Source organism: Procambarus clarkii, chromosome 41 (genome assembly GCF_040958095.1).
Source record: "Procambarus clarkii isolate CNS0578487 chromosome 41, FALCON_Pclarkii_2.0, whole genome shotgun sequence".
In the NCBI taxonomy this organism is placed as follows: domain Eukaryota; kingdom Metazoa; phylum Arthropoda; class Malacostraca; order Decapoda; family Cambaridae; genus Procambarus; species Procambarus clarkii.
This window is the reverse complement of record NC_091190.1, coordinates 27,900,059-27,921,340: the sequence shown is the minus strand read 5'-3', so window position 1 is coordinate 27,921,340 and position 21,282 is coordinate 27,900,059. Positions and strand designations below refer to the sequence as shown.

At 47.8% G+C, this 21,282-nt stretch overlaps 2 protein-coding genes across 2 annotated transcripts in view; both read right to left on the bottom strand.

Annotated features, from left to right (window-relative positions):
* LOC123751641 (lachesin) overlaps nucleotides 1–9,149 on the bottom strand; it is a 66,760-nt gene extending 57,611 nt beyond the window's left edge. The window contains exon 1 of the mRNA XM_069339494.1: nucleotides 8,777–9,149. Within this exon, the coding sequence (XP_069195595.1) occupies nucleotides 8,777–8,831 (55 nt within the window). The 5' untranslated portion in view covers nucleotides 8,832–9,149. The remainder of the gene's footprint in view (nucleotides 1–8,776) is intronic.
* A 9,410-nt stretch (nucleotides 9,150–18,559) lies between these two features.
* Nucleotides 18,560–21,282, bottom strand: part of LOC138373228 (uncharacterized) — an 83,441-nt gene continuing 80,718 nt past the window's right edge. The window contains exon 3 of the mRNA XM_069339264.1: nucleotides 18,560–18,629. Coding sequence (XP_069195365.1) covers nucleotides 18,560–18,629 — 70 coding nt within the window. The remainder of the gene's footprint in view (nucleotides 18,630–21,282) is intronic.

The following is a 21,282-nucleotide window of genomic DNA, read 5'->3' as shown; positions in this document are numbered from 1 at the left end:
AGGTCCCCCCAGCTCCCACTCACCCCAGATCCCAAAGGTCCCCCCCAGAAAAGAAGCAGAAGAGAGTCAGTTTCAGGGTGATGTACTCGAACATAGATGGGATCACAAGCAAGACAAGTGAACTAAGGGAAAGAGCACAAGAAGTTAACCCAGATGTAATCGGACTCACTGAAACAAAACTCTCTGGAATCATAACGAATGCCGTGTTTCCCCAGGAGTATACAGTAATAAGGAAAGAGAGGGAAGGTAGAGGAGGAGGCGGAGTGGCCCTACTCATGAGAAGGGAATGGAGTTTTAAGGAGATGGCCATCCCGGGCTGTGAGGAGTTCAGAGACTACATAGCAGGCACCATAACAATGGGAGGACCAAGAATAGTAGTAGCAGTAATATACAACCCTCCACCAAATGACAGGAGACCCAGTCAAGAGTATGAAAACAACAACAAGGCAGTTAACACTATAATTGAGAGGGCAGCCTCTGCTGCCTGTAGAAATAGATCCCACCTGCTCATCATGGGCGACTTCAATCACGGAAAGATTGACTGGGAGAACAAGGAACCGCATGGAGGCGAGGATACGTGGAGAGCCAAACTATTGGAGGTGGTGACAAGCAACTTTTTAACGCAGCATGTCGGAGAACCCACAAGGATGAGAGGCAATGACGAACCAGCGAGACTCGACCTAGTCTTCACTCTGAACGACTCCGACATAAGAGAAATCGGTTTTGAGGACCCAGTAGGAATGAGCGACCACAGTGTACTGGTGTTTGAGTACTTGATTGAAGAAGGGTTATTGAACTCGAGGAGGGATACCGAAACCAAAAGGTTAGCATACCGAAAGGGAAACTATGAGGGGATAAGAAAATTCCTAACAGATATAGCATGGGAAACAGAGCTCAGGGGAAAGACGGCCCAAGATATGATGGATTACATCACGCAGAAGTGCAAGGACGCAGCAAACAAGTTTGTCCCAGTCCAAAAGGAAAACAGAGAAATGAAGATGAGAAACCCATGGTTTAATCAAAGATGTAGGCTAGCTAAGCAGCAAAGTAAAAGGGCATGGAGAAACTATAGGAATAACAGGACACTGGAGAGCAGAGAAAGATACCAGAATGCCAGGAATGAATATGTCAGGATGAGAAGAGAGGCAGAAAGACAATACGAAAATGACATCGCAAGCAAGGCAAAGACTCAGCCTAAATTGTTGCATAGCCACATTAGGAGAAAAACAACAGTAAAGGAACAGGTTATGAGATTAAGGATAGGGGCGGAAGGATTCACTACAAATGACAAGGAAGTGTGTGAGGAATTGAATAAGAAATTCCAGGAGGTCTTCACCTTAGAACAAGGAGAAATTCCAGAGGTAAGTGAGGGAATAGCTAACCAGGAACCACTGGAAGAGTTTGAGATTACCAGTGGGGAAGTAAGGAAGTGTTTACTAGAGTTGGACGTGACGAAGGCTATAGGCCCAGATGGAATCTCCCCTTGGGTTCTAAAGGAAGGAGCAAGAGAACTGAGCCTACCACTCTCCATAGTGTATAACAAATCACTGGCAACAGGGGAACTGCCAGATACTTGGAAAGCAGCTAACGTAGTCCCGATATACAAGAAAGGGGATAGACAGGAGGCACTGAACTACAGGCCAGTGTCCCTAACCTGCATACCATGCAAGCTGATGGAGAAGATTGTGCGAAAAAAACTAGTGGAGCATCTGGAGCGAAGGAACTTTGTAACACAGCATCAACATGGGTTCAGGGATGGCAGGTCCTGCCTCACAGGGTTACTTGAATTCTACGACCAGGCAACAAAAATAAGGCAAGAAAGAGAAGGGTGGGCAGACTGCATATTTTTGGATTGTCAGAAAGCCTTTGATACAGTGCCACACAAGAGGCTAGTGCGAAAGTTGGAGATGCAGGCTGGAGTGAGAGGGAAGGTACTCCGGTGGATAGAGGAATACCTAAGCAACAGGAGACAACGAGTCTGTGTGAGGGGTGAGGTCTCAGATTGGCGAGACGTCACAAGTGGAGTCCCGCAGGGGTCAGTCCTTGGACCTATACTGTTTCTGGTATATGTAAATGATCTCCCAGAGGGTATAGATTCGTTCCTCTCAATGTTTGCCGACGATGCAAAAATTATGAGGAGGATTGAAACAGAGGATGATAGTAGGAGGCTACAAGATGACCTGGATAGACTGAGTGAATGGTCCAACAAATGGCTGTTGAAGTTCAACCCGAGTAAATGCAAAGTAATGAAACTAGGCAGTGGAAACAGGAGGCCAGGCACAGGATACAGAATAGGAGATGAAGTACTTAATGAAACAGACAGAGAGAAAGATCTAGGAGTTGATATCACACCAAACCTGTCTCCTGAAGCCCACATAAAGAGAATAACGTCTGCGGCATATGCGAGGCTGGCTAACATCAGAACGGCGTTCAGGAACCTGTGTAAGGAATCATTCAGAATCTTGTACACCACATATGTAAGACCAATCCTGGAGTATGCGGCCCCAGCATGGAGCCCGTACCTTGTCAAGCACAAGACGAAGCTGGAAAAAGTCCAAAGGTATGCTACTAGACTAGTCCCAGAACTAAGAGGCATGAGTTATGAGGAAAGGCTGCGGGAAATGCACCTCACGACACTGGAAGACAGAAGAGTAAGGGGGGACATGATCACAACCTACAAAATCCTCAGGGGAATCGACCGGGTAAACAAGGACGAACTTTTCAACACTGGTGGGACGCGAACAAGGGGACACAGGTGGAAGCTGAGTACCCAAATGAGCCACAGAGACGTTAGAAAGAACTTTTTCAGTGTCAGAGTAGTTAGCAAATGGAATGCATTAGGAAGTGATGTGGTGGAGGCTGACTCCATCCACAGTTTCAAATGTAGATATGATAGAGCCCAATAGGCTCAGGAATCTGTACACCAGTTGATTGACGGTTGAGAGGCGGGACCAAAGAGCCAGAGCTCAACCCCCGCAAGCACAATTAGGTGAGTACAATTAGGTGAGTACACACACACACACACACACACACACACACACACACACACACACACACACACACACACACACTTGGGGGTTCATATCACGCACTTGGGGGTTGATATCACGCCATACCTGTCTCCTGCAGCACATATCAAGCGGATAACATCAGCGGCATATGCCAGGCTGGCCAACATACGAACGGCATTCAGAAACTTGTGTAAAGAATCATTCAGAACTTTGTATACCACATATGTCAGGCCAATCCTGGAGTATGCAGCCCCAGCATGGAGTCCATATCTAGTCAAGGATAAGACTAAACTGGAAAAGGTTCAAAGGTTTGCCACCAGACTAGTACCCGAGCTGAGAGGTATGAGCTACGAGGAGAGACTACGGGAATTAAACCTCACTTCGCTGGAAGACAGAAGAGTAAGGAGGGACATGATCACCACATTCAAGATTCTGAAGGGAAATCATAGGGTAGATAAAGACAGTCTATTTAACACAAGGGGAACACGCACAAGGGGACACAGGTGGAAACTGAGTGCCCAAATGAGCCCCAGAGATATTAGAAAGAACTTTTTTAGTGTCAGAGTGGTTGACAAATGGAATGCATTAGGAAGTGATGTGGTGGAGGCTGACTCCATACACAGTTTCAAGTGTAGATATGATAGAGCCCAATAGGCTCAGGAATCTGTACACCTGTTGATTGACAGTTGAGAGGCGGGACCAAGGCGCCAAAGCTCAACCCCCGCAAGCACAAATAGGTGAGTACACACACACACACACACACACACACACACACACACACACACACACACACACACACACACACACACACACACACACACACACACACACACACACACATCAGAACATCAGGCTGGCTAACATCAGAACGGCGTTCAGGAACCTGTGTAAGGAATCATTCAGAATCTTGTACCACATATGTAAGACCAATCCTGGAGTATGCGGCCCCAGCATGGAGCCCGTACCTTGTCAAGCACAAGACGAAGCTGGAAAAAGTTCAAAGGTATGCCACTAGACTAGTTCCGGAACTAAGAGGCATGAGTTACGAGGAAAGGCTGCAAGAGATGCACCTTACGACACTGGAAGACAGAAGAGTAATGGAGACATGATCACTACCTACAAAATCCTCAGGGGAATTGACAAGGTAGACAAGGATAAACTATTCAATCACATAAAGCAACAGATTTACATAGAGCAGAAGGGTAATATTGATCACATGAAGCAGTACAGTGGAATTGATCTCGTAAATCAGTAGAATAGGATTGATCACATAAAGAAGCCGCAGTGTGGGATTGATCACATAAAACAGCAGGGTGTGGATTGATCACATAATCAGTATGGTGGAATTGATCACATAGATTAGCAGGGTGAGATTGATTATATGAAGCAACAGGGTGGGATTGATCATAAAGCAACAGGGTGGGATTGATCACATAAAGCAACAGGGTGGGATTGATCACATAAAGCAACAGGGTGGGATTGATCACATAAAGCAACAGGGTGGGATTGATCACATAAAGCAACAGGGTGGGATTGATCACAAAGCAGCAGAGTGGGATTGATCACATAAAGCATCAGGGTGGGATTGATCACATAAAGCAACAGGGTGGGATTGATCACATAAAGCAACAGGGTGGGATTGATCACATAAAGCAACAGGGTGGGATTGATCACAAAGCAGCAGAGTGGGATTGATCACATAAAGCAACAGGGTGGGATTGATCACATAAAGCAACAGGGTGGGATTGATCACATAAAGCATCAGGGTGGGATTGATCACATAAAGCATCAGGGTGGGATTGATCACATGAAGCATCAGGGTGGGATTGATCACATAAAGCAACAGGGTGGGATTGATCACATAAAGCAACAGGGTGGGATTGATCACATAAAGCATCAGGGTGGGATTGATCACATAAAGCATCAGGGTGGGATTGATCACATAAAGCATCAGGGTGGGATTGATCACATAAAGCAACAGGGTGGGATTGATCACATAAAGCATCAGGGTGGGATTGATCACATAAAGCATCAGGGTGGGATTGATCACATAAAGCATCAGGGTGGGATTGATCACATAAAGCAACAGGGTGGGATTGATCACATGAAGCATCAGGGTGGGATTGATCACATAAAGCATCAGGGTGGGATTGATCATAAAGCAACAGGGTGGGATTGATCATAAAGCATCAGGGTGGGATTGATCACATAAAGCAACAGAGTGGGATTGATCACATAAAGCATCAGGGTGGGATTGATCATAAAGCAACAGGGTGGGATTGATCATAAAGCAACAGGGTGGGATTGATCATAAAGCAACAGGGTGGTATGGGAGAAAAATCATTCATTTATTATTTTATTCTAAACGAATAAATGGCTAATTCATTTATTAGATTGATGACATATTATCCCAAGTAAACACACTATTGGCTGAAATAGTTTGTTAGGTTAGGTTAGGTTACGTTACGTTAGATTACGTTAGGTTAGGTTAAGTTACGTTAGGTTAGGTTACGTTAGGTTAGGTTAAGTTACGTTAGGTTAGGTTACACAATGTTACGTTAGGTTAAGTTAGGTTAGGTTAGGTTAGGCTAGGCTAGGTTACGTTAGGTTAAGTTAGGTTAGGTTAGGTTAGGTGAGAAAGTTAGGTTAGGTTAGGTTGGTGGTCGAGTGTAAGGGCTCGTAAAGCCATGAGGAAAACATATGCCTGTGTTTACCTTAACATTTAACACAGGCACAGCCCCTGCACCTGAGTGTGGTGGTAAATTATGCACCAGCTTGTTATGTTGGGGGACACGCATCTCTAAATCATGCTAAACTTTTTGGAGGCCAAAATACATTTCGCTTTTCAAACAGGCATTCTAATCCTCAAGGGGATTTGATTTATGTATATCTGGGCGCACTTGCTTTCTCCAGGTGAAACTAACAATTGTTACCCTTATTCTTGAACACTGATTTTTATCTGCAGGTGTTGAAGGAGTGAAATTATGCATATCACTATCATATTAAATACCTGTCTGTTTGGCTGTCTGGAGTTGGAGGCCAGAGGCATATGACTAGCTTCATCCAACTTTGCAGGCGGAATAATGTGGGTAAGGGACTGCCAGAGGTGGGTCGGGGGTATACCTGTTGACTACCTGTTGATGATTTTGAGGGTCAATGTCCCCGCGGCTCGGTCTCTGGTCAGGCTTCCTGGTTGTTGGTCTGGTCAAACAGGCTGTTGAAGTCTATGCCTTCAAATGCCCACTTGGGGACTGTAAGCCCCAAAGAACTCAGTATATAGACAAGACTACAATGTCTCTTTCCAGGCAATTTACAATGCATAAACAACAGGGCTCCATGAAGGAACATATAATCTCTTCCCACAACCAGACCATCACCAGAGAAATCTTAACAAACAACCCAGAAATCATCGATAGATACAACGATAGCAGGAGGCTCGACATCTGCGAGGCACTAAACATAAAAAAATCAACACCAGCAATCAACAGCCAATTAATGCACAACTATATTCTATCCACTTCAAGACTCTGAACCAATAGAGAAGCATCAAGAGGAAGTGGGGGATGCTATGGGCCAATAGGCCTTCTACAGGTACTTCCATTCTTATGTTTTTATACACATTGATTTGTGTTCTGTCTTGGGTAAATGTCAATCACCTCACCCAAACTTTTAAATCACCTCACCCAAATGCGAGTATAAGTATGGATGTGTTTACAAGTTACAGTTGTGTGTGTAAATTATAGTCTTTGAAAATGTAATAAGTTATTACGAAACGCGTTCAAGCGTCGCGTCAGACTAGAAATAAAAATGAATTTTGGAGAACTGATTTTTCAATTACCATCGACAGTGGAAAGAAACCAAAGAAATACTGAGAAAATTCGTGTTAGAATTATTAATCTTACCTTTTCGGTCATATTTAATAACATATGTTTACAAGAGAGCCTACTACAAATATATATATATATATATATATATATATATATATATATATATATATATGTATATATATATATATATATATATATATATATATATATATATATATATATATATAAGTGTAAAACTGGATAGAGATACGCCCAGAAAAAAACATAAATTCACAAACAGATCATTTTCTTTTTTGTTGATCGTTGAATTGCAATCTTGGTAGAGCGAAGGAGGTCTAAGTGGGGGGGGGGGGTATCTCACTAGGCCCAACGGGGGCTTCCTGTCCCCGACCGCGGCAGACCAAGACATCTTACAGTGAGGGGTTGGGGCCGTCTGGGCGTTTTAAAGTGTTTATTTCTCTTGCAATAAACCTTTGTGTAACATCAGTAGCATTTGTTTTGTTCAGCAGGGAACATTTGGGCTGCATCAACAAACACTGTTTGTCTTACATCAATAAACATTTGTCTTACATCAATAAACATTTGTCTGACATCAATAAACAATTGTCTTACATCAATAATTTTGGTACATCAATCAACATTTGTGTTCCATTAGCAAACATTTGTGTTGCATTAACCAACATTTGTGTTGCGTCAATAAACATTTGTGTTGCACCCACAAACATTTGTGTTGCATCAATAAACATTTGTCTTACATCAACAAACATTTGTCATGCATCAATAAACATTTGTGTTGCATTAACAAACATTTGTCTTGCATCAATAAACTGTTGTGTTGCATCATTACACAGGTGTCTTACCTCAATCAACAGTGGTGAGTTGCTGAGCAATAAAGGAATTTTTAAAGTTGAAATCAGAACTAAATTGTATGTATTTATAACCAGGAAGTTCTCAGAGATCAACGGACCTTTATTGGTAAATTCAATATATAATTAAATAAAATAAAATATACAATTTAGACTGGGTGTCGTATGTGTGTGATCCTCACTGTCCTGTGTGGCAGTGAATATGAGCAGCATCCTCACTGTCCTGTGTGGCAGTGAATATGATCAGCATCCTCACTGTCCTGTGTGACAGTGAATATGATCAGCATCCTCACTGTCGTGTGTGGCAGTGAATATGATCAGCATCCTCACTGTCCTGTGTGGCAGTGAATATGAGCACCATCTTCACTGTCCTGTGTGGCAGTGAATATGAGCAGCACCTTCACTGTCCTGTGTGGCAGTGAATATGAGCAGCATCGTCACTGTCTTGTGTGGCAGTGAATATGATCAGCATCTTCACTGTCCTGTGTGGCAGTGAATATGAGCGGCACCTTCACTGTCCTGTGTGGCAGTGAATATGAGCAGCACCCTCACTGTCCTGTGTGGCAGTGAATATGAGCAGCACCCTCACTGTCCTGTGTGGCAGTGAATATGAGCAGCATCCTCACTGTCCTGTGTGGCAGTGAATATGAGCAGCATCCTCACTGTCCTGTGTGGCAGTGAATATGAGCAGCACCCTCACTGTCCTGTGTGGCAGTGAATATGAGCAGCACCTCACTGTCCTGTGCGGCAGTGAATATGAGCAGCACCTCACTGTCCTGTGTGGCAGTGAATATGAGTAGCACCCTCACTGTCCTGTGTGGCAGTGAATATGAGCAGCACCCTCACTGTCCTGTGTGGCTGTGAATATGAGCAGCACCCTCACTGTCCTGTGTGGCAGTGAATATGAGCAGCATCCTCACTGTCCTGTGTGGCAGTGAATATGAGCAGCACCCTCACTGTCCTGTGTAGCAGTGAATAGACGCACCATCTTCAATTAGATCTAACTGGACTACTCAAGATCAGGAAAATTGTATGTTAACTGTACATAGTGAACAATAGTGAACAAACGTACCTTGTGGTGTGAGGAGCAGGAGGCAGCAGAAGGTGAAGGCGAGCGGTGTCTCCATCGTCAGGTCGCCCCCGTCAGGATACCAGCAGCCTCAGTGTGTGTGTTCTCTTCCCGCTCCTCGAGGGCCAAGCTTCCCTTCTCCAAAGAAGTCACTTTTCTCAGCGTAGTTTCTGACTTTCAGTATTCAAGGTTGAGATTTCCAGGAACGGTTTTCATCCGGTATCGATACTTAGGGTAATCACAGTTCAAACTTGGGGTAATCTAGTTTTTTTGGCTTCGCCGAAGTCCATCTTAGCATTAGCCTTCTTTGAGAGCCATACTTACCCACCACCGGCATGAAGGACTGTCAGGGGGAAGTGTAACGTTACAATGAATAAATCTGTGTTCATGAGGGTAGGATCTGGCTGTAACTGTATTTTAATGTATTATTTTAGTCAAACAAGATGGTATCTGTCAGAACTCTGACGTCATGTCTGTCGGGGAGGCTTTACAGGTCACGTGATTTAGTGTAGCCAATGGGAGGAGAGTTATGATGTTAGTTGTTGGGAGAATGTCAGTGATTGGCTAACAGCATGTTGTGTGGCTGTTTGAAGTCTTGGATGTCGGGATGGTACTACTGTACAACTGGAGGGTTGTGCTGTTACAGTGATCTGTCCCCTTGTTCGAGTACCTCCCCCCCCCCATGGTAACTAGTCTGTCCTTCTCTACACTATGAATTCCCTTGAGAATTTTATACATGGTAAACATGTCTCCGCCAAACATAGTAAACATGTCTTCTGGGGGACCAATCTTATGACGTATTTTTTTTAACTGTCTCCAACTTCCTCTTAATAATAATGCCTGTTGCAGGGGTCAGGAAGCCTGTGTACATATATCTTAGGCTTGTATCAAGGTCCCCCCCCCTCCACCCCCCCCCCCCACTGAAGGTCAAACCTCTGACCTTCCCCAAAGGTCAGAGGTTCAAAGGGGGGATTAGATGAAAGGAAACGTGCCCAACCACTTTTGACCCCCCCCCCCTCCCTTTCTCCCAACCCAAGTAATCGAGCTCCAAAATTCCAGAGTGTGACTCGAAAACGAAGCCCACTGCATTAGACATGGGTCCCAGGTTGGAGCCGCATACTCCAGGATTGGTCTTGCATATATATAGGTTCTTGAATGAGGCTTATTCAGATTTCCTGAGGCAGTTCATATGTTAGCCAGCCTAGCATACTGATCTGTTGTTTGTGTGCTACTCAGCCTAGCATACTCATATGTTGTTCATATGTTAGCCAGCCTAGCATACTCATTTGTTGTTTGTGTTACCCAGCCTAGCATACTCATCTGTTGTTCGTGTGTTACCCAGCCTAGCATACTCATGTGTTAGCCAGCCTAGCATACTCATGTGTTAGCCAGCCTAGCATACTCATGTGTTAGCCAGCCTAGCATACTCATGTGTTAGCCAGCCTAGCATACTCATGTGTTAGCCAGCCTAGCATACTCATGTGTTAGCCAGCCTAGCATACTCATGTGTTAGCCAGCCTAGCATACTCATGTGTTAGCCAGCCTAGCATACTCATGTGTTAGCCAGCCTAGCATACTCATGTGTTAGCCAGCCTAGCATACTCATGTGTTAGCCAGCCTAGCATACTCATGTGTTAGCCAGCCTAGCATACTCATGTGTTAGCCAGCCTAGCATACTCATGTGTTAGCCAGCCTAGCATACTCATGTGTTAGCCAGCCTAGCATACTCATGTGTTAGCCAGCCTAGCATACTCATGTGTTAGCCAGCCTAGCATACTCATGTGTTAGCCAGCCTAGCATACTCATGTGTTAGCCAGCCTAGCATACTCATGTGTTAGCCAGCCTAGCATACTCATGTGTTAGCCAGCCTAGCATACTCATGTGTTAGCCAGCCTAGCATACTCATGTGTTAGCCAGCCTAGCATACTCATGTGTTAGCCAGCCTAGCATACTCATGTGTTAGCCAGCCTAGCATACTCATGTGTTAGCCAGCCTAGCATACTCATGTGTTAGCCAGCCTAGCATACTCATGTGTTAGCCAGCCTAGCATACTCATGTGTTAGCCAGCCTAGCATACTCATGTGTTAGCCAGCCTAGCATACTCATGTGTTAGCCAGCCTAGCATACTCATGTGTTAGCCAGCCTAGCATACTCATGTGTTAGCCAGCCTAGCATACTCATGTGTTAGCCAGCCTAGCATACTCATGTGTTAGCCAGCCTAGCATACTCATGTGTTAGCCAGCCTAGCATACTCATGTGTTAGCCAGCCTAGCATACTCATGTGTTAGCCAGCCTAGCATACTCATGTGTTAGTCAGCCTAGCATACTCATGTGTTAGTCAGCCTAGCATACTCATGTGTTAGCCAGCCTAGCATACTCAAGTGTTAGCCAGCCTAGCATACTCAAGTGTTAGCCAGCCTAGCATACTCATGTGTTAGCCAGCCTAGCATACTCAAGTGTTAGCCAGCCTAGCATACTCAAGTGTTAGCCAGCCTAGCATACTCATGTGTTAGCCAGCCTAGCATACTCATGTGTTAGCCAGCCTAGCATACTCATGTGTTAGTCAGCCTAGCATACTCATGTGTTAGCCAGCCTAGCATACTCATGTGTTGTCCATCTGTTACTCAACCTAGCATCTAATATTATCCTTTTAATGTGGACGTTTCTGTACTTCAAACTCACTAACAAACTAAACACTCGCTAATGTATATCAAAATACCTGAATTAAAACCCCATAACCACTGAATTACAATATAAAATTAACGATAATTTACCATTAAATTCGAAAAAAAATACTAACCGGCAATGCGCTCAGCGGAGATATATAAATGAACGGAATAATTCAACAGCTTTCGTGATTATTTACTAAAGGAACCAACTGGATTAGCGCTTGCTAATACCTTGAGCGACAGTTCTGGTCTCATGTTTTTTCATATCAGATGTTGCCATATTGTCCCGTGTTTCAATGTCGGGATTATATGCCAAGTTTTTATTTTTAGTCGGGAATAGGTTATTTATGTTTAACTTCGTAATAAAATTAAATGGTGCTATTTACAGTTGGTTTTAAATAAATGGAGTTGAATGTGGTTATTTTTAATTGGTTACTGATAAATGGAGTTGAATGTGGTTATTTGTAATTGGTTACTGATAAATGGAGTGTTCCCGTCTGTGATCAAGTCTTCAGGCAAAGTCTTCACAACAATTCCATTATTACCAAAAGGCGCCACATCCTCCCCAAACCCTGGAGAGTTATCTAGATATTTGTGATTGTCTGAAAGTATATTACGGCTCCAGGGAGCCGGTCGGCCGAGCGGACAACACACTGGACTTGTGAACCTGTGGTCCCGGGTTCGATCCCGGGCGCCGGCGAGAAACAATGGGCAGAGTTTCTTTCACCCTATGCCCCTGTTACCTAGCAGTAAAATAGGTACCTGGGTGTCAGTCAGCTGTCACGGGCTGCTTCCTGGGGGGTGGAGGCCTGGTCGAGGACCGGGCCGCGGGGACACTAAAGCCTCGAAATCATCTCAAGATTGCCTCCAGTAACAGTCTACATGTAAACTGGCACAATAAACCTTTGTCGTAAACCGATTATTCTCAAGTTATAACGTTAATGTAATAAAAAGAGTTGGTTTAAAATATAAAAAGTGTATGCTGAAAATGTTTTATGTGGGGAATTTGGTTTTTCTATAAACGGAATTCGTGGGCACACTGAAACAGTGTTCGAATTCCATAATTCTTACACACATACCTGTGTGCCCATGTCCCCAGCAGTGAACCAGTGTGTGCCCAGGTCCCCAGGAGTGTACCTGTGTGTGCTCAGGTCCCCAGGAGTGTACCTGTGTGTGCCCAGGTCCCCAGGAGTGTACCTGTGTGTGCCCAGGTCCCCAGCAGTGAACCAGTGTGTGCCCAGGTCCCCAGGAGTGTACCTGTGTGTGCCCAGGTCCCCAGGAGTGTACCTGTGTGTGCCCAGGTCCCCAGCAGTGAACCAGTGTGTGCCCAGGTCCCCAGGAGTGTACCTGTGTGTGCCCAGGTCCCCAGGAGTGTACCAGTGTGTGCCCAAGTCTCCAGGAGTGTACCTGTGTGTGCTCAGGTCCCCAGGAGTGTACCTGTGTGTGCTCAGGTCCCCCAGGAGTGTACCAGTGTGTGCCCAAGTCTCCAGGAGTGTACCAGTGTGTGCCCAAGTCTCCAGGAGTGTACCTGTGTGTGCTCAGGTCCCCAGGAGTGTACCCGTGTGTGCTCAGGTCTCCAGGAGTGTACCTGTGTGTGCCCAGGTCCCCAGGAGTGTACCTGTGTGTGCCCGGGTCCCCAGGAGTGTACCTGTGTATGCCCAGGTCCCCAGGAGTGTACCTGTGTATGCCCAGGTCCCCAGGAGTGTACCTGTGTATGCCCAGGTCCCCAGAAGTGTACCTGTGTGTGCCCGGGTCCCCAGGAGTGTACCTGTGTGTGCCCAGGTCTCCAGGAGTGTACCTGTGTGTGCCCAGGTCCCCAGGAGTGTACCTGTGTGTGCCCAGGTCCCCAGAAGTGTACTTGTGTGTGCCCAGGTCCCCAGGAGTGTACCTGTGTATGCCCAGGTCCCCAGGAATGTACCTGTGTGTGCCCAGGTCCCCAGGAGTGTACCAGTGTGTGCCCAAGTCTCCAGGAGTGTACCAGTGTGTGCCCAAGTCTCCAGGAGTGTACCTGTGTGTGCTCAGGTCCCCAGGAGTGTACCCGTGTGTGCTCAGGTCTCCAGGAGTGTACCTGTGTGTGCCCAGGTCCCCAGGAGTGTACCTGTGTGTGCCTAGGTCCCCAGGAGTGTACCTGTGTGTGCCCAGGTCCCCAGAAGTGTACCTGTGTGTGCCCAGGTCCCCAGGAGTGTACCTGTGTATGCCCAGGTCCCCAGGAACGTACCTGTGTGTGCCCATGTCCCCAGGAGTGAACCAGTGTGTGCCCAGGTCCCCAGGAGTGTACCTGTGTGTGCCCAGGTCCCCAGGAGTGTACCTGTCTGTGCTCAGGTCCCCAGGAGAGTACCTGTGTATGCCCAGGTCCCCAGGAATGTACCTGTGTGTGCCCAGGTCCCCAGGAGTGTACCAGTGTGTGCCCAAGTCTCCAGGAGTGTACCTGTGTGTGCTCAGGTCCCCAGGAGTGTACCTGTGTGTGCTCAGGTCCCCAGGAGTGTACCAGTGTGTGCCCAAGTCTCCAGGAGTGTACCTGTGTGTGCCCAGGTACCCAGGAGTGTACCAGTGTGTGCCCAAGTCTCCAGGAATGTACCTGTGTGTGCTCAGGTCCCCAGGAGTGTACCCGTGTGTGCTCAGGTCCCCAGGAGTGTACCATTGTGTGCTCAGGTCCCCAGGAGTGTACCTGTGTGTGCCCAGGTCCCCAGGAGTGTACCAGTGTGTGCTCAGGTCCCCAGGAGTGTACCTGTGTGTGCTCAGGTCCCCAGGAGTGTACCAGTGTGTGCCCAAGTCTCCAGGAGTGTACCTGTGTGTGCCCAGGTACCCAGGAGTGTACCAGTGTGTGCCCAAGTCTCCAGGAATGTACCTGTGTGTGCTCAGGTCCCCAGGAGTGTACCCGTGTGTGCTCAGGTCCCCAGGAGTGTACCAGTGTGTGCTCAGGTCCCCAGGAGTGTACCAGTGTGTGCTCAGGTCCCCAGGAGTGTACCTGTGTGTGCCCAAGTCTCCAGGAGTGTACCTGTGTGTGCTCAGGTCCCCAGGAGTGTACCAGTGTGTGCTCAGGTCCCCAGGAGTGTACCAGTGTGTGCTCAGGTCCCCAGAAGTGTACCTGTGTGTACCCAGGTCCCCAGGAGTGTACCTGTGTGTCCCTAGGTCCCCAGGAGTGTACCTGTGTGTGCCCAAGTCTCCAGGAGTGTACCTGTGTGTGCTCAGGTCCCCAGGAGTGTACCAGTGTGTGCTCAGGTCCCCAGGAGTGTACCAGTGTGTGCTCAGGTCCCCAGGAGTGTACCAGTGTGTGCTCAGGTTCCCAGGAGTGTACCAGTGTGTGCTCAGGTCCCCAGAAGTGTACCTGTGTGTACCCAGGTCCCCAGGAGTGTACCTGTGTGTGCCTAGGTCCCCAGGAGTGTACCTGTGTGTGCCCAGGTCCCCAGGAGTGTACCTGTGTGTGCCTAGGTCCCCAGGAGTGTACCTGTGTGTGCCCAGGTCCCCAGGAGTGTGCCTGTGTGTCCCTAGGTCCCCAGGAGTGTACCTGTGTGTACCCAGGTCCCCAGGAGTGTACCTGTGTCCCTAGGTCCCCAGGAGTGTACCTGTGTGTCCCTAGGTCCCCAGGAGTGTACCTGTGTCCCTAGGTCCCCAGGAGTGTACCTGTGTGTGCCCAGGTCCCCAGGAGTGTACCTGTGTGTCTCTAGGTCCCCAGGAGTGTACCTGTGTGTGCCCAGGTCCCCAGGAGTGTACCTGTGTGTCCCTAGGTCCCCAGGAGTGTACCTGTGTGTGCCCAGGTCTCCAGGAGTGTACCTGTGTGTCCCTAGGTCCCCAGGAGTGTACCTGTGTGTCCCTAGGTCCCCAGGAGTGTACCTGTGTGTGCCCAGGTCCCCAGGAGTGTACCTGTGTGTGCCCGGGTCCCCAGGAGTGTACCTGTGTGTGCCCAGGTCCCCAGGAGTGTACCTGTGTCCCTAGGTCCCCAGGAGTGTACCTGTGTGTGCCCAGGTCCCCAGGAGTGTACCTGTGTGTGCCCAGGTCCCCAGGAGTGTACCTGTGTGTGCCCAGGTCCCCAGGAGTGTACCTGTGTCCCTAGGTCCCCAGGAGTGTACCTGTGTGTGCCCAGGTCCCTAGGAGTGTACCTGTGTCCCTAGGTCCCCAGGAGTGTACCTGTGTGTACCCAGGTCCCCAGGAGTGTACCTGTGTGTCCCTAGGTCCCCAGGAGTGTACCTGTGTGTGCTCAGGTCCCCAGGAGTGTACCTGTGTGTCCCTAGGTCCCCAGGAGTGTACCTGTGTGTGCCCAGGTCCCCAGGAGTGTACCTGTGTGTCCCTAGGTCCCCAGGAGTGTACCTGTGTGTGCCCAGGTCCCCAGGAGTGTACCTGTATGTGCCCAGGTCCCCAGGAGTGTACCTGTGTGTGCCCAGGTCCCCAGGAGTGTACCTGTGTGTGCCCAGGTCCCCAGGAGTGTACCTGTGTGTGCCCAGGTCCCCAGGAGTGTACCTGTGTGTGCCCAGGTCCCCAGGAGTGTACCTGTGTGTGCCCAGGTCCCCAGGAGTGTACCTGTGTCCCTAGGTCCCCAGGAGTGTACCTGTGTGTGCCCAGGTCCCCAGGAGTGTACCTGTGTGTGCCCAGGTCCCCAGGAGTGTACCTGTGTGTGCCCGGGTCCCCAGGAGTGTACCTGTGTCCCTAGGTCCCCAGGAGTGTACCTGTGTGTGCCCAGGTCCCCAGGAGTGTACCTGTGTGTGCCCAGGTCCCCAGGAGTGTACCTGTGTGTGCCCAGGTCCCCAGGAGTGTACCTGTGTGTGCCCAGGTCCCCAGGAGTGTACCTGTGTGTGCCCAGGTCCCCAGGAGTGTACCTGTGTGTGCCCAGGTCCCCAGGAGTGTACCTGTGTGTGCCCAGGTCCCCAGGAGTGTACCTGTGTGTGCCCAGGTCCCCAGGAGTGTACCTGTGTCCCTAGGTCCCCAGGAGTGTACCTGTGTCCCTAGGTCCTCAGGAGTGTACCTGTGTCCCTAGGTCCCCAGGAGTGTACCTGTGTGTCCCTAGGTCCCCAGGAGTGTACCTGTGTGTGCCCAGGTCCCCAGGAGTGTACCTGTGTGTGCCCAGGTCCCCAGGAGTGTACCTGTGTGTGCCCAGGTCCCCAGTAGCACCCACTTAAGGAAGCTGTAAAAGAAATGTTTAATTATCAACAACAAAATAGTGTTGTAGTTAATAAGAAATTATTTTATAATTTCATATAAAATAGAGGATTGATATAGTCCAAATAAATCCTTAGTTTGTCATTGTTAATAATAAAAATAATTAATGTTAAAGTGAAAGTTATTTGTATTTTCATTATACATAGTTAATATTTTTGTTAGTACGCTACAGCAGATAAAATAATAATCTACAGTTTGTTTCGTTAATTTTAACCATCCCATATTTTTCATATATGTGTATTTTGGGAATGTAATGTGTTAATAATCACTGTGATGGGAAGGTTTATGTTGTTTTATCTTGAGGAGGGTGAGACGGAGGTGGCTCTCTGCTTGGTTTGGCCCTCGTGGCCCTCAGTGGGGCCAGTGTGGTACTTGGTGGCCCTCAGTGGGGCCAGTGGGTACCTGGTGGCCCTCAGTGTAGCCAGTGTGGCCCTCAGTGGGGCCAGCGTGGTACTTGGTGGCCCTCAGTGGGGCCAGCGTGGTACTTGGTGGCCCTCAGTGTGGCCAGTGTGGCCCTCAGTGGGGCCAGCGTGGTACTTGGTGGCCCTCAGTGGGGCCAGTGGGTACCTGGTGGCCCTCAGTGTAGCCAGTGTGGTACCTTGTGGCCCTCGATGGGGCCAACGTGGTACTTGGTGGCCCTCAGTGGGGCCAACGTGGGACCCGGTGGCCCTCAGTGGGGCCAACGTGGGACCCGGTGGCCCTCAGTGGGGCCAACGTGGGACCTGGTGGCCCTCAGTGGGGCCAACGTGGGACCTGGTGGCCCTCAGTGGGGCCAACGTGGGACCTGGTGGCCCTCAGTGGGGCCAACGTGGGACCTGGTGGCCCTCAGTGGGGCCAACGTGGGACCTGGTAGCCCTCAGTGGGGCCAGCGTGGGACCTGGTGGCCCTCAGTGGGGCCAACGTGGGACCTGGTGGCCCTCAGTGGGGCCAGTGTGGGACCTGGTGGCCCTCAGTGGGGCCAACGTGGGACCTGGTGGCCCTCAGTGGGGCCAACGTGGGACCTGGTGGCCCTCAGTGGGGCCAACGTGGGACCTGGTGGCCCTCAGTGGGGCCAACGTGGGACCTGGTGGCCCTCAGTGGGGCCAACGTGGGACCTGGTGGCCCTCAGTGGGGCCAACGTGGGACCTGGTGGCCCTCAGTGGGGCCAACGTGGGACCTGGTGGCCCTCAGTGGGGCCAACGTGGGACCTGGTGGCCCTCAGTGGGGCCAACGTGGGACCTGGTGGCCCTCAGTGGGACCCGGTGGCCCTCAGTGGGACCTGGTGGCCCTCAGTGGGACCCGGTGGCCCTCAGTGGGGCCAACGTGGGACCTGGTGGCCCTCAGTGGGGCCAACGTGGGACCTGGTGGCCCTCAGTGGGACCCGGTGGCCCTCAGTGGGACCTGGTGGCCCTCAGTGGGACCCGGTGGCCCTCAGTGGGACCTGGTGGCCCTCAGTGGGACCCGGTGGCCCTCAGTGGGACCTGGTGGCCCTCAGTGGGACCCGGTGGCCCTCAGTGGGACCTGGTGGCCCTCAGTGGGACCAACGTGGGACCCGGTGGCCCTCAGTGGGGCCAGCGTGGGACCGCCCGTCATACTGGCCGTCGCGCACCCTCCCCGCACGTCCTTCTCTTACCACTGCTAGAGCGCTACTGACTACGCTCACACCTCGCCCCTCTCACTCCCCCTCTCTCCCTCCCTCCGTCCCTCTCCCTCCCCTCTTTTCCCTCGCTCTCTCTCTCTCCCTCCCCTCTTTCCCCTCTCTCTTTTTCTCCCTCTCCCCTCTTAAGGATAGTAAAAATGAACAACTCAACCAAATTCAAGGTAGAAGACACCATCAAATGTAAAGTCTGGGAATAATGGTGTCATGCACTATAACATTTAGTGAACCTAACCAAGCAACCATAGCGTCAGCCAGGGTGAGAGAGGGTAGACTATGAGAACCTTCAAGTCCAGGGATCTCACCGTAATGCTCATAATATTCAAATCACTGGTAGTGTCCCGTCTCGAGTACTGCTCGATATTCACTTCCCCCTTCAGAGCGGGAGATCACATTGCTGAAATAGAGGGAATACGGAGAACATATACGGCAAGCATAGACACGATAAAGCGTCTAAAAATGGGATCATCTTGTGAAGGAGGAAATGTATATGTTTATCTCTCAGAATGTTTGGTAACAGGTTTATTGTTTGTGATGTGTGTCTATGTATGTATTAACACGTTGTACTGAATGGGGTGAGAATAGCTTGAGCTACCTCATCCCTTTGTGTATATTTTACCTCAATAAACTTATTTCAATTTCAATTTCAATTTCAATCTCACAGCTTTCAAAATGTATTCTCTGGAAAGGAGACGAGAGAAGTAATAACTAATACATAAATGGAAGATACTGGAGGGCCAGGTTCCAAATTTTGTACAGTAAAATAATAACATACTGAAGGGGAAGATACGGAAGGAAATGCAGAATAGAACTTGTGACAAGTACAGGTGTCGTTGGTACCGGGAACACTGTATGACCATCAGAGATCCTCCGCTATTTATTACCCCTTCCAGCAAGCGTAAGAACTTCTTCGAGAAATAATTACACAGTTTCCTGCAAGAAGCGCTGGACCAGCCAGGTTAATATGTGGGTCTGCGAGGCGCTGCAAGCAACAACCTGTTGGATCAAGTTATCACAAGTCAAGCCTAGCCCCCATGTCAGTCTTTGGGCGTAGAAGTACTCCAGTAACCCCCCACACTCGACTGATAATGACCCAGGACGGACCGTAACACGTCGTTGTCTCCTCATTTTCTGGTGTGTGGCTTAGTCTTCACTCCAGTAACCCACTTCAGGTATACTCCTTCTTTATATTTTGTTATATATGACCGAAAAAGTAAGATCAATTAATCACTTGTAACACTGGACCGGCGCTCCGCGAGCGATTTGGCCTGGGTTCGTATCCTGGCCGGGAAAGATTGACTGGGCGCCAATCATTAACTGAACGCCTCTGATCACTCAGCAGTGATGTGTACGTGATTGTTAAACGATTTGACGGGTCGTATTCCATGGAAAATATAGCTAAGGACCTCGCTGAAACGCTTAGCGTGCTAGTGGCTTTACAAGAATGTAAGAACGCATCTTTTATATATACATATGTATCTATATCTATATATATATATATATATATATATATATATATATATATATATATATATATATATATATATATAACTGATTAGAACTTGCATTTCCCTGATTTTATATCTACTTTTGAGTGAGGTGGGAAGGGTGATGTAGCATTACATTTGAGTGAGGTGGGAAGGATGATGTGGCATTAGAGGATATTAATAGGGTATTAAAAGTATCAACACAAGACAGAACACGAAACAATGGATATTGAATAGAAGTGTTTGAAGAAAGCCTATTGGTCCATATTTCTTGATGCTTCTATATTGGAGCGGAGTCTTGAGGTGGGTAGAATATAGTTGTGCAATAATTGGCTGTTGATTGCTGGTGTTGACTTCTTGATGTGTAGTGCCTCGCAAACGTCAAGCCGCCTGCTATCGCTGTATCTATCGATGATTTCTGTGTTGTTTACTAGGATTTCTCTGGCGATGGTTTGGTTATGGGAAGAGATTATATGTTCCTTAATGGAGCCCTGTTGTTTATGCATCGTTAAACGCCTAGAAAGAGATGTTGTTGTCTTGCCTATATACTGGGTTTTTTGGAGCTTACAGTCCCCAAGTGGGCATTTGAAGGCATAGACGACGTTAGTCTCTTTTAAAGCGTTCTGTTTCGTGTCTGGAGAGTTTCTCATGAGTAGGCTGGCCGTTTTTCTGGTTTTATAGTAAATCGTCAGTTGTATCCTCTGATTTTTGTCTGTAGGGATAACGTTTCTATTAACAATATCTTTCAGGACCCTTTCCTCTGTTTTATGAGCTGTGGAAAAGAAGTTCCTGTAAAATAGTCTAATAGGGGGTATAGGTGTTGTGTTAGTTGTCTCTTCAGAGGTTGCATGGCTTTTCATATATATATATATATATATATAAATCTATATAATATATATATATATATATATATATATATATATATATATATATATATATATATATATATATACTGTCTCTATGTCTCTCTCTCTCTCTATATATATATATAGAGAGAGAGAGAGAGAGAGTTATATTAGTATATTTTGGTAGCAGTCTTTCCTGTAGACATATATTATTAAATATGACCGAAAAAGTAAGATTAATAATTCTAACACGAATTTTCTCAATCTTTCGTACATTACGCTTCACTGTTGGAGGTAAATCAAAAATCAATTCTCCAAAATTCATTTTTATTTCTAGTCTGACGCGACACGGGCGCGTTTCGTAAAACTTATTACATTTTCAAAGACTTTAGTTCACAAATACACAACTGAATAGAACTTACGTATCTCCGATTTTATATCTACATTTGAGTGAGGTGGAAGGGGTGATGTGGCATTAACACAAGACAGAACAAAATGTGGTATTAATAGGGTATTAATTTCATCAACACAAGACAGAACAAGAGTATTAATAGGGTATTAATTTCATCAACACAAGACAGAACACGAAACAATGGATATTGAATAGAAGTGTTTGTAGAAAGCCTATTGGTCCATATTTCTTGATGCTTCTATATTGGAGCGGAGTCTTGAGGTGGGTAGAATATAGTTGTGCAATAATTGGCTGTTGATTTCTGGT